This window comes from Biomphalaria glabrata, chromosome 5 (genome assembly GCF_947242115.1).
Source record: "Biomphalaria glabrata chromosome 5, xgBioGlab47.1, whole genome shotgun sequence".
Taxonomy (NCBI): Eukaryota; Metazoa; Mollusca; class Gastropoda; family Planorbidae; genus Biomphalaria; species Biomphalaria glabrata.
Window position 1 is genome coordinate 25620157 of NC_074715.1, and position 14296 is coordinate 25634452.

Below are 14296 nucleotides of genomic sequence, written 5' to 3' on the forward strand. Positions count from 1 at the left end.
CAGTATTATTTACTATCAGATCAAAAAGCTTCAATTCTGTGACAGAGACTAGATAGACTATTCCTTGTATGTTTTTGTAGACTTAGTTTTCCTTCAATGCCTGCTTCAATCAACTCATGGGTTAACAGATCAGAAGAGAAGTCTAGGTTTTAGTTTTCATTTGTTTGCTTGTTTTACACATTTTGGATGTTGCTTCAGATCTGAAGATTATTTCATAATAGCCCAAACCTCCTATAGGACAAAAAAAGTGTGTAGGCCAGCAGGATTCAAACCCCAGGACCATTGAATGTCAGTCCATTGAATGCATTCCACATGACCAGGTAACTTTAAAGTATTGAGTCAACGGATATGCCATTTTCACCAGCTGAAGGTGATAAGGACTTGCCATGGCAATAAACTGTACAATTTTCCCAAGAATATTATGTTCACTTTTGAGTTGGTGCCTTCACACTGTACAGAATGCCTTGACTTTCATATTCTAAAATAAGTGAACTATGCCTAATTGGCTTAAGTAGTAATGAGTCATTTATTAAGATTCAACCCACTTAATAATTATAATAATCTTTATTGTCCATAAGGAAATTTGTCTTACAAGCCCCCATTGTGACAAGTCGGATTAAAGTATTGGCCGTTTTGGGTGTCTAGGGGATTTTATAGTTTGAGAATCCTTACTTGCACATATAAACTACAAGCACAGCGTTATAATGCAGGCAACAAATACTATATTTAGATGTAAACTTATGTACAGTTTATTATACAAAATAAGATAATGAAAGGTGAAATGCTGTACAGTTGCTAGTACGGGATCTAGCGTATTTACATATATAGGACTATCATCATCAGATATTAGAACCAAGTGGTCTGAGTGTCATTAGGCTGGTTGCTTAGCTTTTGGTCCGGTGCTGCACTGGTGAGACGGGTGTGGCTGGTACTGATGCTGTCTGCTGGTGGGCTAGCGTAGTGGATCCAGGCTCCGTGCGCAGTCCAACTTGTATGGTTGCAGAGCTAAGCTGCGTCAACCAATCAGTTAAGCCAGTGACGAGTCTGTGGCTAGCGTTGTTACTTGGACTCTTGAAGGATGAGTAGGTCTGATGTCTACAGATCTGGTGCCAGCAAATCTGCTATCAGCTTTAGGTTGCTAAGATTTCAGGCGGATGTAGCCTATAGATAAAAGCTGCAACGATATGATGTATGCGTCGGTTTAGCCATAACGATAACTCTGGGAGGTAGATGCCTTTCCGTGAAGGACATCTTCAGAATGATGTATAGAAACTATAAGCTAGTTTCATAATTATCAAAGGGACCTAACAAACGAATATAGTGTCCCATCAAGGGAGATAACAATAATAATGGGGACTCCCATAAAGGGAAATAACAAACAATAATAAGTGATATATGATAAGTAATACAAGTGTCGTTCACCAATCACGGTGAGTAGCAAGTACCTATATCGCTTAGATAAATGAGATGAAAGGGGAAGGGGAGATCAACGTCTGATACTCGCCCATGCTCTCACATAAGTAAACATAGAGCATAAGTAAATACATACTCAGTAATAAGACATGTTTACATAAATGTTCGGATAATTCCCTGCCAAGGAATTAATCAATGATACTACGTTGAAGGCTCGTGCTGAGCGCTAATATATCAGAGTTAAAACAATAATAGTTAAAGAGCTAAATACATCTGGTAAGAATTGTTAATAAACTCTAGTCCAGCTGGTTTGAACATTTAGCCACAAAAGTCATGATATAAAATATAAGTATACAGTAATCTACTTACATTATCCATGATAAGAATGCACAAATAGGTACACAAATAATGTAGTAATAAATGCACAAATATATATATATACATTACTAAGTAAAATGGTTCTCAAGCACTTTACTAAGTTACATACCACCAATCCAAAGTGAAATAAGGGAATGAAAATAGTCTAGAGCTCAAGCAAGAGTTAGATGTGCTCCCTGTGGGCTCTCCAGCGTGAATGAGATCGGACGATGAAGTTTGTCCATATACACGTGGATAGAAAGGGGGGGGGGGGTGAGTGGCGGGAGATAGGTGCAAAGGTGGTCTAGACTATCTGACGTCTTTGACAATGGGGGTCCACGCTTGACCGTGACGAGAGTTTCCGGGAGATAGACATTGCGCGAAGGCGCGAGTTGAAAGTCCAGGAAATCAGCCCAGGTGGCCAGGTGGATTATGAAGGGGAGATTATCGGAGCTCGGCCAAAATCAAGGGAGATTATACCTTGATAATGGCTAGTGCTAGACGAACAGCGTTGCCCGAGGCGTTAAGTTGAATGGGTACTTTGAAGTGACCAGCCGCTCCCGGAAGGGGGGGGTCAACGGATGTTTGCCACGATAGATGGAGGGAGTGTACTCTTGTCAAGAGTCTAGTGTGACACGTGTCAAAGTGGGGATAGTAAAATGTGACATCGCTGTCATAGGGGGTGGGGTTGGATTGGAGGGGTGGTGGCTGTGTTTTTAGCGCTTGATTGGCTAAATTAATAAAATTGATGATTAATAGCGAGTAAATAAATTAATTAAATGCTTAGACCTGAGTGATACCTTGAGTGAGCTAAATCGGTTCGTCACAACCCTCCCCGCGTAAGATAGGTCTTGGTTAAAAGATCTATAAAGTGCTCACGTTGGTATCGCTCAAGTTTCGTCTACTGTCGGTCGTAGCATTCAAGAAAATTTTCCCAGTAGTTAAGAGGTTGCCAAGGTCCAGAGGGGTGTCCGTCCTAAGGGTCCGCTGTCGCCTATGTTCTGTCCGCAGGCGGATTGCCACGTGGAAGGGCAATTCTGGAAACCTGGGGAAATAGGCCGGGTAGATAGGACTGGGTACATCTCCTTCTTGGGGCAGACCAGTAAGTGGGATGGACGTTATGGCCGAGGGCCCAATGCGCGTATGTTGGACGGGGCTTATCTCTAAAGCCATAGTGAGGCGTTTCTTCGTGAGTGCGATTGATCGGCTTACCTCTAATTTTCCAGACACGGTCAATGTCAGGGAAGAGTGGCCTTAAAGTGTGGGTGGAGCCGTGATGAGGCCCACTTTCACGAGAGTGAAAGTTCACTTTCCTCTGTGACTTCCTGGCAGGATCAGTGCCAGGGATGAGTGGTTTGATTGCTGAAGAGCGGGAGTTACAAGGACTCTCACGAGTGTAGGTATTTCGCTTACCTCGTGACTTCCTAGCAGTGCCAGTGCCAGGGAGGCGCGGCTTGAGCTTGGCTGAGGAGCCAGTAAAGGATTTGTTAGAGTGGCGACCAGGGCTTCCAACCGGCTGGTTGCTGCCACCTTTCTGCTTTGTCGTTCTACCAACGGGCAGAGAGAAGTATGGTTTATTGACAACTCCTAGAGGTATGTACCTGGAGCCTAGAACAAAGTCGTATACTGGCGAGTCCATGACTACTGCATCAATGGTGCCATGTACATACTTGCATTCTACGTGGACCCGAGCGATAGGATACACCTTCGGAGGAATGCCACGGTCTAGAGATTGGACCGTCACTGATCCACCAGTGAGATCCGATGGGTCGACCAGTGCTTTGCTGATGACAGAGCTCACCTCACATCCGGAATCGAATAGTGCCTGGACAGGAGATCCGTTAATCAGAATAGTCTCTACCCCAGGAGGTGATACGGTGGGGTGAGGCAGTATCGGTTGGGTAAGGCCACAAGCAGTGGGTTCAGGGGCCACGGTCAGCGCTGATATGACGTAATAGTCCTCCTCTTCCTCATCAAGAGGCGATGGCTGATTATGCAAAGAGGGTTCAGGGAGCTCAGTCATGGCTGACACAGTACGTGGAGCTTGCTGCTGTTGATTGGGCCTGTGATCACTCGTGCTGTTCCGGTCACGGTGATGGTTATTGGTCTGGCCATGTCGAGGCGGGTGGCTTCATCTGTCGTAGCTAGTAGGCGTGGCTGGTCGTTGGATTGGTGCTTTTTGGTGCTGAGGTTTAGCAAAAGGAGCGGGTTGGCTAGAAGGAGCGTGTTTGTTGGAAGAAGTTGGCTGGTCCTCTGGTTTGTCCGAGGCTGAGGTCTTGCTTTTGGTGTCCTTAACGTCTTTGCGGGCAGTCGCGTACCGGTCTGCAGCTGAAGCTATGTCGTCTGGTGTAGCGGCTTGCTGCTCCTTAACGAAGATTTTGACTTCGTTCGGCAGGCACTCTAGCAACTGCTCGGCGAGTATGAGGCTCATTAGGCCGTCCAAGGTCTCTGGCAGTTCGCTAAGAGTGTGCCACCTCTTCAGGTATTTGTCCAACCTGTCGCAGAGATTACCGTAGGTCTCTCGGCGCTCTAGGCGGGATGTCCTGAATTTTTTTTGGTAAGCCTCGGCAGTCAGCTCGAATTGGACGAGTAGCGCCTGTTTGAGGGCTGCGTAGTCTTCTCGCTGGCCGGAGGGAAGTTTAGAGTAAACTTCGTAGGCTTTGCCTCGGAGGCATTGGGATAGCCGGAAGCACCATTTCTCCTCTGGCAGACCGTAGTAGCTCGCAACTTCTTCGAAACGGACAAGATAAACTTCGATGTTCTTTACACCAAACAAAACATTGTAACTATAAAAAAAAATGACCTTAACAGTATTAAAAAGGATGAATAACATTAGTTCCAGAAACCTCTGCCTTCAATGTACTATTTGAGTAAATTGTTACCAACTTTTAAACCTTATCAATCCTCATATATAGTAAAAGTTCCCCTCTCAGAACTGGCGATCTATAGAGCAGATAATAAAGGGTCATCTATTATTGATGGCCATTACAGTTAAAGAGGATGTCATGTAGCCAGCACAACCACCAACCGCCTTGACTTTCTCTAACTTATGTCAGGTTAGAGTTGGCTGCACCAAGGACTAATTGCTAAGTCTACAAATGTAAAATCCCAGAGTCTTCACTAAGATTCAAACCTTCAGTTTGAGAGCCTGATTAAATGTTTGTGCAAAATGCTATTTATCATTGTTGAGCCTAAAAAAAATAAAATAAAGTGCTGATCAATAGCCTTACATTAACTTAGTTGATTAATTGAAAAACCCACAAATATACTGAGCCTATTACACAAATATTTGAAGACATCAAATGTCAAGACAACTTAAAAAATAAATTGAGTGCAATATGATATTATTCAAGCTTGAACTATTGAATCACTTGAAGAAAAAAAAACATGACAACAATGATGAATTAAATCATTAATATCAATTGAAATGTTTTCAGCTTAAGTTTCCTGATTCCTACTCAACAGAGCTTTAAATTAGGGACTAAAGCAATTAAAAGCAAACCAGCCACAATTACCATGTAAGAAATACTAAAGAAATAAATGAAATGCATAAATTATAACAATTAAAAAAAGATTTATGAAAGTATAGGAAAACATTGATATACTAAAATCATTTAATGGTGTCTACAAGTTATCTTGTTAAGAACTGAACTAAGGAAAGGTGGTTACTTTTGCTGAAGTGTAGATTGCTAAATAGATTTTATTTCAGGATTACCAGAATAAGAAGAGTATATTTTCTGTTCAGAATTTGTCAGGTCTAATAAGGGAAAGGGTACATCCTCTTCAGAATTCAGCATGTGTAAGTCTAGGCTGTATCCTCTTCAGAATTCAGCATGTGTAAGTCTAGGCTACATCCTCTTCAGAATTCAGCATGTGTAAGTCTAGGCTACATCCTCTTCAGAATTCAGCATGTGTAAGTCTGGGCTGTATCCTCTTCAGAATTCAGCATGTGTAAGTCTGGGCTGTATCCTCTTCAGAATTCAGCATGTGTAAGTCTAGGCTACATCCTCTTCAGAATTCACCATGTGTAAGTCTAGGCTACATCCTCTTCAGAATTCAGCATGTGTAAGTCTAGGCTACATCCTCTTCAGAATTCAGCATGTGTAAGTCTGGGCTGTATCCTCTTCAGAATTCAGCATGTGTAAGTCTAGGCTACATCCTCTTCAGAATTCAGCATGTGTAAGTCTGGGCTGTATCCTCTTCAGAATTCAGCATGTGTAAGTCTAGGCTACATCCTCTTCAGAATTCAGCATGTGTAAGTCTGGGCTGTATCCTCTTCAGAATTCAGCATGTGTAAGTCTAGGCTACATCCTCTTCAGAATTCAGCATGTGTAAGTCTAGGCTACATCCTCTTCAGAATTCAGCATGTGTAAGTCTAGGCTACATCCTCTTCAGAATTCAGCATGTGTAAGTCTAGGCTACATCCTCTTCAGAATTCAGCATGTGTAAGTCTAGGCTGTATAATGCCCTAATAAAATTTATTTTAATCTTACATATTTATTCAATCTTTATGTTCTTTTGAAAAAAATAGTTATGAATTAGGAACAGAAATTATTGATATAATACTTTTTTTTTATATGTAATATTAAAGGCTAATAAATTAGTTTTTAAATATTTTCATAGTAATAAAATTAAACAATAAGTTTATTAGCAAAAAAAAAAAAAAAAAAAAAAAAAGGTCTACTTGCAAGATATTTCGTTACTGAAGTCACAGATAATATAGTGCAACATTTTTCAGCATTAATCTAACCTCTTTAAATGAAATTAAATTTTAGTTTAATTTTCGGGCATTGACCTAAAAATCTTTTCCGGCAATTAATCAAATCTTTTCTGCTTTGCTTGCAACTTTCTATGTGACTGGAGAATCTCTGATTGTATGGTCAAAAGTTGGGCATTTGTTATCACCAAGAAGCTGCAGCTTTTTCAACTTTGTTCCTACTTTTGTTCACCTCATATGAACCATGACACCTCCTCCTCTATGTTTGCCCTCCTTGTGGGCCTCTTCTTTTTTTCTCTCAGCTGTTGGTGTTATATCTAGTTTCTTGCCAGGGCACTACAGGAGGATTAGTCCTTCCTGCTTAGATTTTTCAATAGGAGTTCATCTCAGGTGTTATATCTTGAAGTGATTCATTTAACACTTACATATGTCAGTGCATTTAAAGACCAGATGACATGCATTTCTCCATCTCTCTCTTAGATTTCAACACAATATGCCACGTCGCATTTGACTTAAATGTCAAAGTATTATGACATAAAATCACATTTTTTTTGTAAACAATGAAAGTGGCAGAACTCAAATATTTTATTAAATGAATAAAAAAAAATCAAAATTAAAATCTCAAATCAAAACTTAGGTATTAGGTGTGTTTTAATATTCTTAATACTCATTACTAACTTTTAAAAGCCATGAAAAGTTTTTTTGAAAACTCACCATGCTAAGCAAAACTGCGTTGATTCAAAGTTGTTTCATTTATCTTGCCTTGCCAGATTATTTACCACTATGAATAGTAAAAGCCAAAGACTGTCAATGTTCACATAAAGAATTTTTATTTTACAGTTTATTACATACAAATTATTTATAAGCCCATTCTCCACAGAGTGACAAACTATTCCAAGACATTCTCCACAGAGTGACAAACTATTCCAAGACATTCTCCACAGAGTAACAAACTATTCCAAGACATTCTCCACAGAGTGACAAACTATTCCAAGACATTCTCCACAGAGTGACAAACTATTCCAAGACATTCTCCACAGAGTGACAAACTATTCCAAGACATTCTCCACAGAGTGACAAACTATTCCAAGACATTCTCCACAGAGTGACAAACTATTCCAAGACATTCTCCACAGAGTGACAAACTATTCCAAGACATTCTCCACAGAGTGACAAACTATTCCAAGACAGGTTCAAAGTAGTCTGAATGCTGATGTCGTAAAGGCTGGAAAAAAAAAAAATACGTAAAAAATATTCCTTTGTCTCCTAGTGAGCTCATTACTGTAAGGATATATTACAATAATGCTTACACAAATTAGTTGATAATACAATTTTTGATGTATTAAAAAGAATTATTAAGTCATCTGTTCACATCTGCTACAAAAATAAGAAGATATTTCCAAACCAATGTTTTAAAACTTGCCTCATTTCCCCAACTTGACCATTCTGGCACTAAATTCCTGGCAAACAATTCAATGCAGTTTGGATTTGGAGGTAAGTATGGTGAAAACACATCTGTAGAGTAAAACATAAAATGTGTCATGATGTGGAGATGGCTGTAGAAGTATTAAATAACAGAAAAAAAAAATAAAAAAAAAATCCAGATATAAACCAAGCAACATCTATTAGTTTTGTATAAACATGAAAATATATGAGAACAGAAAAGAGGTGAGAAAGATTTTTCTGAACACTCCCTTCTTATTCAATGACCACTGAACCAAACTTAGAATCAACAAAATAGAATTAAGGATGAAATGTTTTTCCCAATACCATTGCACCGTACTACATAAGGCACAGCACATGCTCATACATTGGAAACTTGACTATACCTGAAAGTGGCGGCTTTTTGGAATGCAGTGAACAAGGTACAGAAACTATCAGAAAATTCTGTGGGAGCCTTGCTGGTGACATTTCTTTCTCTCTTTGTTTCTCAACAAGTTGGTTATTCAATGTCTTATGAATCCTAGTCACAACTTGTCCAGCTGATAAATTACACCTGCCAATAATTAATTGCTCATAAGGCTTCTTGTGCGAAGAATTTATATCACAAACAGGCACACCACTCTTTGTCACCTAGAGAAAATGTAAACAGGTGTATGTTCATCATTTCAATTAAAACCAAGCAAACAAGGCTGAGTATTTCAAATAGAATTGCTCACTAGAATACCTTCATCCAAAACCAATCAGCAATCCATTCGACACACCAATGAGGGAAGAGTTCATCTTTCACAAAGTTGATCAGCTGTTCTTTATTTGTTACCCAGATACAAATCAAACCGCCATCTTTGCCCAGCTGGTGAACTGGTAATGACTTGAGATTTAGTTCATTGAAAGTAGCATAACTGAAAGAGATTTTAAGTGTACAGAAATTAGATCTAGGCTTACACACAAAACACATTTTTCATTTACTTTGTGGTAAGTTGAATAAAAACTAACCTCCCCACAAGCAGCGCACTCTGTAGTATTTGGATATTTGCCTTTTTCACATTTTGTTTTAGACACTCCCTTCCACTTATTAACCATACATGCAATACAATTGTTTTGAGCAATCCCTTCAGACAGAACAATGATTTTTTAATCATCTCCATGATTTATCAAGGATTGGCTGCCTGGTCATGAAGTATGCATTCTGGACTGTCGTTTGATGGTGTCGGGTTTGAAAAGTGATTAAAGTAAATATACATTGCCAGCCTCAATGTAGTTTCTATAAATGGTATATTGTCTATCCATAGGATCCCTATAGTCACTTCAATGGCTAGAAGAAATAGGCATGTATATAGGTTTGTGCATTTGCATCTACATCCATATTGTTATAGCAGTAATGCTGAGGAGGACAATTGTAGTCAAACTGTCTTTCCGTTTGTGTGACCAATACAATTATTTTATCTTAACTTAAAAAAAACAACAGCAACCAACACAGTTGTGTACTAGATGTTTACCTTTTCTTCCTTTTAACAGATTTATTTGGCCATGGAGGATCAATGACAAGTAGATCAAAGCCTTGTGAAGCTAGGAAGTTGAGAAAAAATTTGTGTTATTTACTTCATGTCTATTTATTCTCTGCACAAATGTATAGACCTCTACCCCACAACATATATACCAACTTACTTGACCTCTACCCTGCAACATTTAGACTTACTTACTTGACCTCTACATCATCACATGTAGATCTTACCTGACCATTACCCCATGACCTATACCCCACAACATATAGACCTTACTTGACCTGTACCCTATGACCTACTGACTTGATCTGTACCCCAAAACATATAGATCTACTTACTTGGCCTCTACTCCACAACATACAGACCTTATTTGACCTGAACCCCACAATGTAAAGACCTACTTACTTATCATTTGTTGATAGCCTCTAGAGATAAAGTAGTCAAAACTAGATGTCAAAAAAGAACATCTTTTAGGTATAAGAAACTCATCATGCCCAACTTTGACAAGTTTACAATCTTCATTTCGCACACAAACCCCAACCAAACTCTTTGCACTATAGTGAAACTGGTCACCTAGAGAAAATTAAAAAAAAAAATACAAAAACATTAACATTGTATTTTCCTTATTTATTTGTTTTGTTAATATTCTTATATGATCAAAAATATCAAAGGAGCAGATAAATTATTATTTTAATTAAATACAACTAATTTTAAGTTATTTGATTTCTACAGAAATTTCTATAGGTCAAATGATGTCAAAAATATATTTAAAAAAAAAGTAAGATTATTTGGTATGATATGGTATATTTATAAACAAAATTTGGACATAATTTAAATGGTGTGGTGTAACTGAGCAGTTTACTTTTTGCTTGTGTTGATAGTATGATGAGTCATGTGTGATGTGAATGTGTTTACTGTTACCTTGTTGAATAAAGTCAAGTACAGAGTAATTCAAGTAGAGTTCTTTTATTAAAGATGGACTTATCTTACAAAAATTAAATTGCAGACTAGGTGATGCATATTGTTAATTAGTAACTACATATGACATGTAAATCAATGCCATAAAATCCATAATTTTTAATGTCAAAATTATATTTCTCATTATATAAAATCAGCAATCAGGAAAAAAAATGTCTTATGAAGTTAATAGATACCGGTACTGGTATCTTAATATTCTAAGGACTTTCAATTTTTAACAGTACCCAGAAAAAAGAAGAATGGTGGCAGAAGAGATGATGGAAATGGATGGGCTTTACACTGAATACAAGAGGGACAGAAGTAGCCAGTAAATCACTTGAAATGTATTAGCAGCCTCAGAGATTTCAAGAAAGTTGGTGGTGAAAATGTGGTAGAAAGAAACACTTTTATTTGCAATTATTGTTTTTTTACCATATTAATTATGAGTATTATTATTTACACACTGAAGAAGACAACTTAACAAACAAGAAACATATGAAAATACTTTAAAAAAAACAACAAAGCTTTTATTAGGTGTAATTGTATCAATTAGTTTGGATCAGTCATGTAATTAAATTTGTAACATCTATACACTAATAAATCTGTGCAATTGGAATTATTGTTAATGGGTTTTTTTGTTTACCACAATTTCATGCTTTTAGCGTTCTTAATGCCCTGTGATACTATCACTTGTCTGGATCAGTTTTATTGGTTTTGTTTTATCAGATACAAGAAATAATTATGCAAAATTTCAACCTGATACAAAATAGTTGGAGAAATAACGTGTACAAACTTTTTATCAGACAGACAGAAAGAGTTGATATAAGCTTTGTAACGAAACATTAAAGATTTGTCTGAGCTTACCCAGGTTGAGGTCATGTGGTACAGTTTCATTATAATGACTACCGGTATTTAAATGCATGTCTAAGTTTTCACACAGAAGTTGAAATAAATCTCCACATCCATGAATCTGAGATGCTGATTTAGCCAAATCATTTCTTTGATAGGGTTCTGTGTCTTGAGTGAGATAACTTTCATTTCGAGAAAGAGTTATCAAATCTGACAAAGATGTTTTCAAATCTGAAATAAACTGATAGAAGAGACTTTATCTACCAATGAATATACGAATGTCACAGTTGAGACTGCATTTGGTGTATGTGTGTGTGTGAGGTTAACAGATTCTACAAGCTGAGAAAAACTTCCTTGTATATTTATGTGTGTGTGTGTGTATGTGTGAAGTTAACAGATTCTTTGAGCTGAGAAAAACTTCCTTGTATATTTATGTGTGTGTGTGTGTATGTGTGAAGTTAACAGATTCTTTGAGCTGAGAAAAACTTCCTTATATATTTATGTGTGTGTGTGTGAGGTTAACAGATTCTACAAGCTGAGAAAAACTTCCTTATATATTTATGTGTGTGTGTGTTTGTGAGGTTAACAGATTCTACGAGCTGAGAAAAACTTCCTTGTATATTTATGTGTGTGTGTGTTTGTGAGGTTAACAGATTCTACAAGCTGAGAAAAACTTCCTTATATATTTATGTGTGTGTGTGTTTGTGAGGTTAACAGATTCTACAAGCTGAGAAAAACTTCCTTATATATTTATGTGTGTGAGTGTTTGTGAGGTTAACAGATTCTACGAGCTGAGAAAAACTTCCTTATATATTTATGTGTGTGTGTGTTTGTGAGGTTAACAGATTCTACGAGCTGAGAAAAACTTCCTTGTATATTTATGTGTGTGCAAAAAGGATGAAATGTTAAGCATCATTTGGAAAATAGTAATTCAGAAATTGTCAGTTATTTAAATGACTATAAGAGAATTTAAAAATGGATTATGTATGATTATATCAAATATTTCTTTGAGATTTAAAAACTTTCCTTAAAAAAAGTCTGAATCAAACAACACTGCTTTGATTATTTTATGTCTTTCTTGTTACCTTTACATCGGCATTTGTGTTGATCCTTCTCTGTTTCTTTCTTTTCCTCTGAAAATAAATATTGATCAGAGAATACAATCTGAACTAACAAGAACCAGTGGTCTTAATAAAAGTCATCTCTTTATTCTAAAACTATATAAACAATATAAACATAAACAAATACAAATAGTAAAGTATAAGGTATATTCAGTTTGTTACCTAAGACTAAGACTGAGACTGAGACTAAGACTGAGACTAAGACTGAGACTAAGACTAAGACTGAGACTGAGACTAAGACTGCTTTATTGATCCATACAGAAATTTGTTGTGATTACAAGGACATGGAGATTATATTTTTAAGCCTACCATTACTTGGACATGCTCATATTGGTTCTAACCTTTCTATCTGCTGAACTTTCTTTTAAAAAAATCTTATCATGTGAGGCTTGACTTGAAGAGAGTCTCTTCACTTGACTGTCCATCATAAAGGGAAATTCAACTGGAGAAAGTTTATAACCATTGATTATTGGAAATTCAGAACTTTGTTAAAGTCATCTCAATCAGACCAATGCCATTTAATTTTTCTAAAATGATTCAAATTATTTTTTAGTTACTGTATCTGTTAAACATTTTAAACTTACAGTTGTCTCCAGTAGGTATGATTTTGATACATATCTATAAACAATCAAATATGATAAGTGATGACAAATTTCTATCTTTTTTTTTCTTGAAATGTATTAGTGAAACAAGAAGTATTACTTCATATATCCTTGATAAGATGTATAAAGGCAAAATAGGCTTTGACTCTTGATAGTGCCACACTTCATAATCCAAAACATTCACAACTCTGACACAGCCATAAAGTCAATTCATGTTATTAATGTTTACCATACTGTAGTATGTATAGGCCCTATCTATATTTTGAGAATGCAGCTAGATTTAAATTGTAATTTAGTACTATATGTGAAAACTAAAATCATACGTTTTTTTTTTCTCTTTCAGTTATTTGTTTCTTTTATATCATTGAAAGTCTAAGATATTATCTTATTACATTATAAATAAAATTTACTTGACATTTACAAAGATTTACAGATACATTCTTTGAAGTACAGCTAAAATATGACGACCCCTCAGTCGGGTAATCCAGGTAATCATCAGACTATCAAGAGTCAACTGTACTTACTTGCAAATAAATCACTTTTCATTCTGTAGTTATTTACATTTCCAGTCTGCGACAAACTTGAACAATCTTCATGTTTTGAAGTATTGACAATATCCCCTGTTTGAGATAAAATTTTCTCAAACTGATTTTCTCTTGAACTTATCTCATTTCTCAAGTGAAACCATTTCTCAGTGATGCCACAATGATCAAGCAATGCTGCATCTTTTATTTGACAAACCACAGACATTAGGACTTTTGAATGTAGCCAAGTAGGCAAGCTAAAAATTAAATATAAATTAGATTTATCTGTGTATCAGATAGGCCCCTATACATCTGAAACTTCACTTCCACATCAAGGAGTAGGAGGCATTTGTTTTTCTTTATAAATCTAATCATTAGGATTGTGGTTCTACTTACAGCCTAGGGGCTAGAGTCTGGGGTGGAAATAAGTAGAGTCTAGATCTATCTACAGTGTAGTATCAGATTAACAAATAACATGTCACATGTTAATTCAGGAATCAATCCAGCACTTTTAAGTCAATTAATTAAGATTACTTCTGGCAATTTTAGTTAGTCTTCATTACGCTGTGGGACTACTTATCTTATGCCTAGGGGCTAGATCTATAAATATCTATTAGACCTAATTACTTTAAGGGGTAAAATCTTTTTTTTTTTCTCTTTAAATCAGTTTTCTATTAAATCTAGATTTTAGAGTCTAGTGACAAAAAGTAGTGAGCTTAAAGTTTAATTTAGTTGAAGATTTAGAGTGCGAAGTATATATTACTATGTCTATAGTGTTGATGTGTGTTTTATATAGGTTGCACCACACGGT

General features: G+C 36.7%; 2 protein-coding genes across 4 annotated transcripts; both read right to left on the reverse strand.

Moving 5' to 3' along the window:
* Positions 1–733: 733 nt before the first annotated feature.
* Positions 734–4088, reverse strand: LOC129926378 (uncharacterized). The gene is made up of 2 exons (XM_056029926.1): positions 1901–4088; positions 734–1174 (listed from the first exon to the last, which is right to left on the reverse strand). The coding sequence occupies exon 1, from the start codon at positions 3791–3793 to the stop codon at positions 2765–2767; it is 1029 nt and encodes a 342-aa protein (XP_055885901.1). The 5' UTR covers positions 3794–4088; the 3' UTR covers positions 734–1174; positions 1901–2764.
* A 3212-nt stretch (positions 4089–7300) lies between these two features.
* Positions 7301–14289, reverse strand: LOC106062567 (N(6)-adenine-specific methyltransferase METTL4-like). 3 transcript variants are annotated; one of them, XM_056029923.1, is made up of 11 exons: positions 14249–14289; positions 13486–13742; positions 12701–12801; positions 12324–12371; positions 11254–11479; positions 9838–10005; positions 9427–9496; positions 8655–8829; positions 8317–8560; positions 7911–8002; positions 7301–7712 (listed from the first exon to the last, which is right to left on the reverse strand). In XM_056029923.1, the coding sequence occupies exons 2-11, from the start codon at positions 13709–13711 to the stop codon at positions 7665–7667; spliced, it is 1398 nt and encodes a 465-aa protein (XP_055885898.1). In that variant the 5' UTR covers positions 13712–13742; positions 14249–14289; the 3' UTR covers positions 7301–7664. The 3 variants fall into 3 exon arrangements, with proteins under 3 accessions (XP_055885898.1, XP_013076325.2, XP_055885900.1); XM_013220871.2 differs by lacking the exon at positions 14249–14289 and adding an exon at positions 13882–14242; XM_056029925.1 differs by lacking the exon at positions 14249–14289 and adding an exon at positions 14113–14239.
* Positions 14290–14296: the final 7 nt, after the last annotated feature.

What these genes read in the sequence shown, in the direction of transcription:
- LOC129926378 (XM_056029926.1), bottom strand. Translation starts at nt 3,793, where the DNA reads ATGACTGAGCTCCCTGAACCCTCTTTGCATAATCAGCCATCGCCTCTT.
- LOC106062567 (XM_056029923.1), bottom strand. Translation starts at nt 13,711, where the DNA reads ATGTCTGTGGTTTGTCAAATAAAAGATGCAGCATTGCTTGATCATTGT. An exon ending in AAAGTTCAGCAGATAGAAAG is followed by an intron (nt 12,372 to 12,700) that starts GTTAGAACCAAT and finishes ATTTATTTTCAG; the next exon opens with AGGAAAAGAAAGAAACAGAG. An exon ending in TCTGTTAAAAGGAAGAAAAG is followed by an intron (nt 8,830 to 9,426) that starts GTAAACATCTAG and finishes AATCTCTTTCAG; the next exon opens with TTATGCTACTTTCAATGAAC.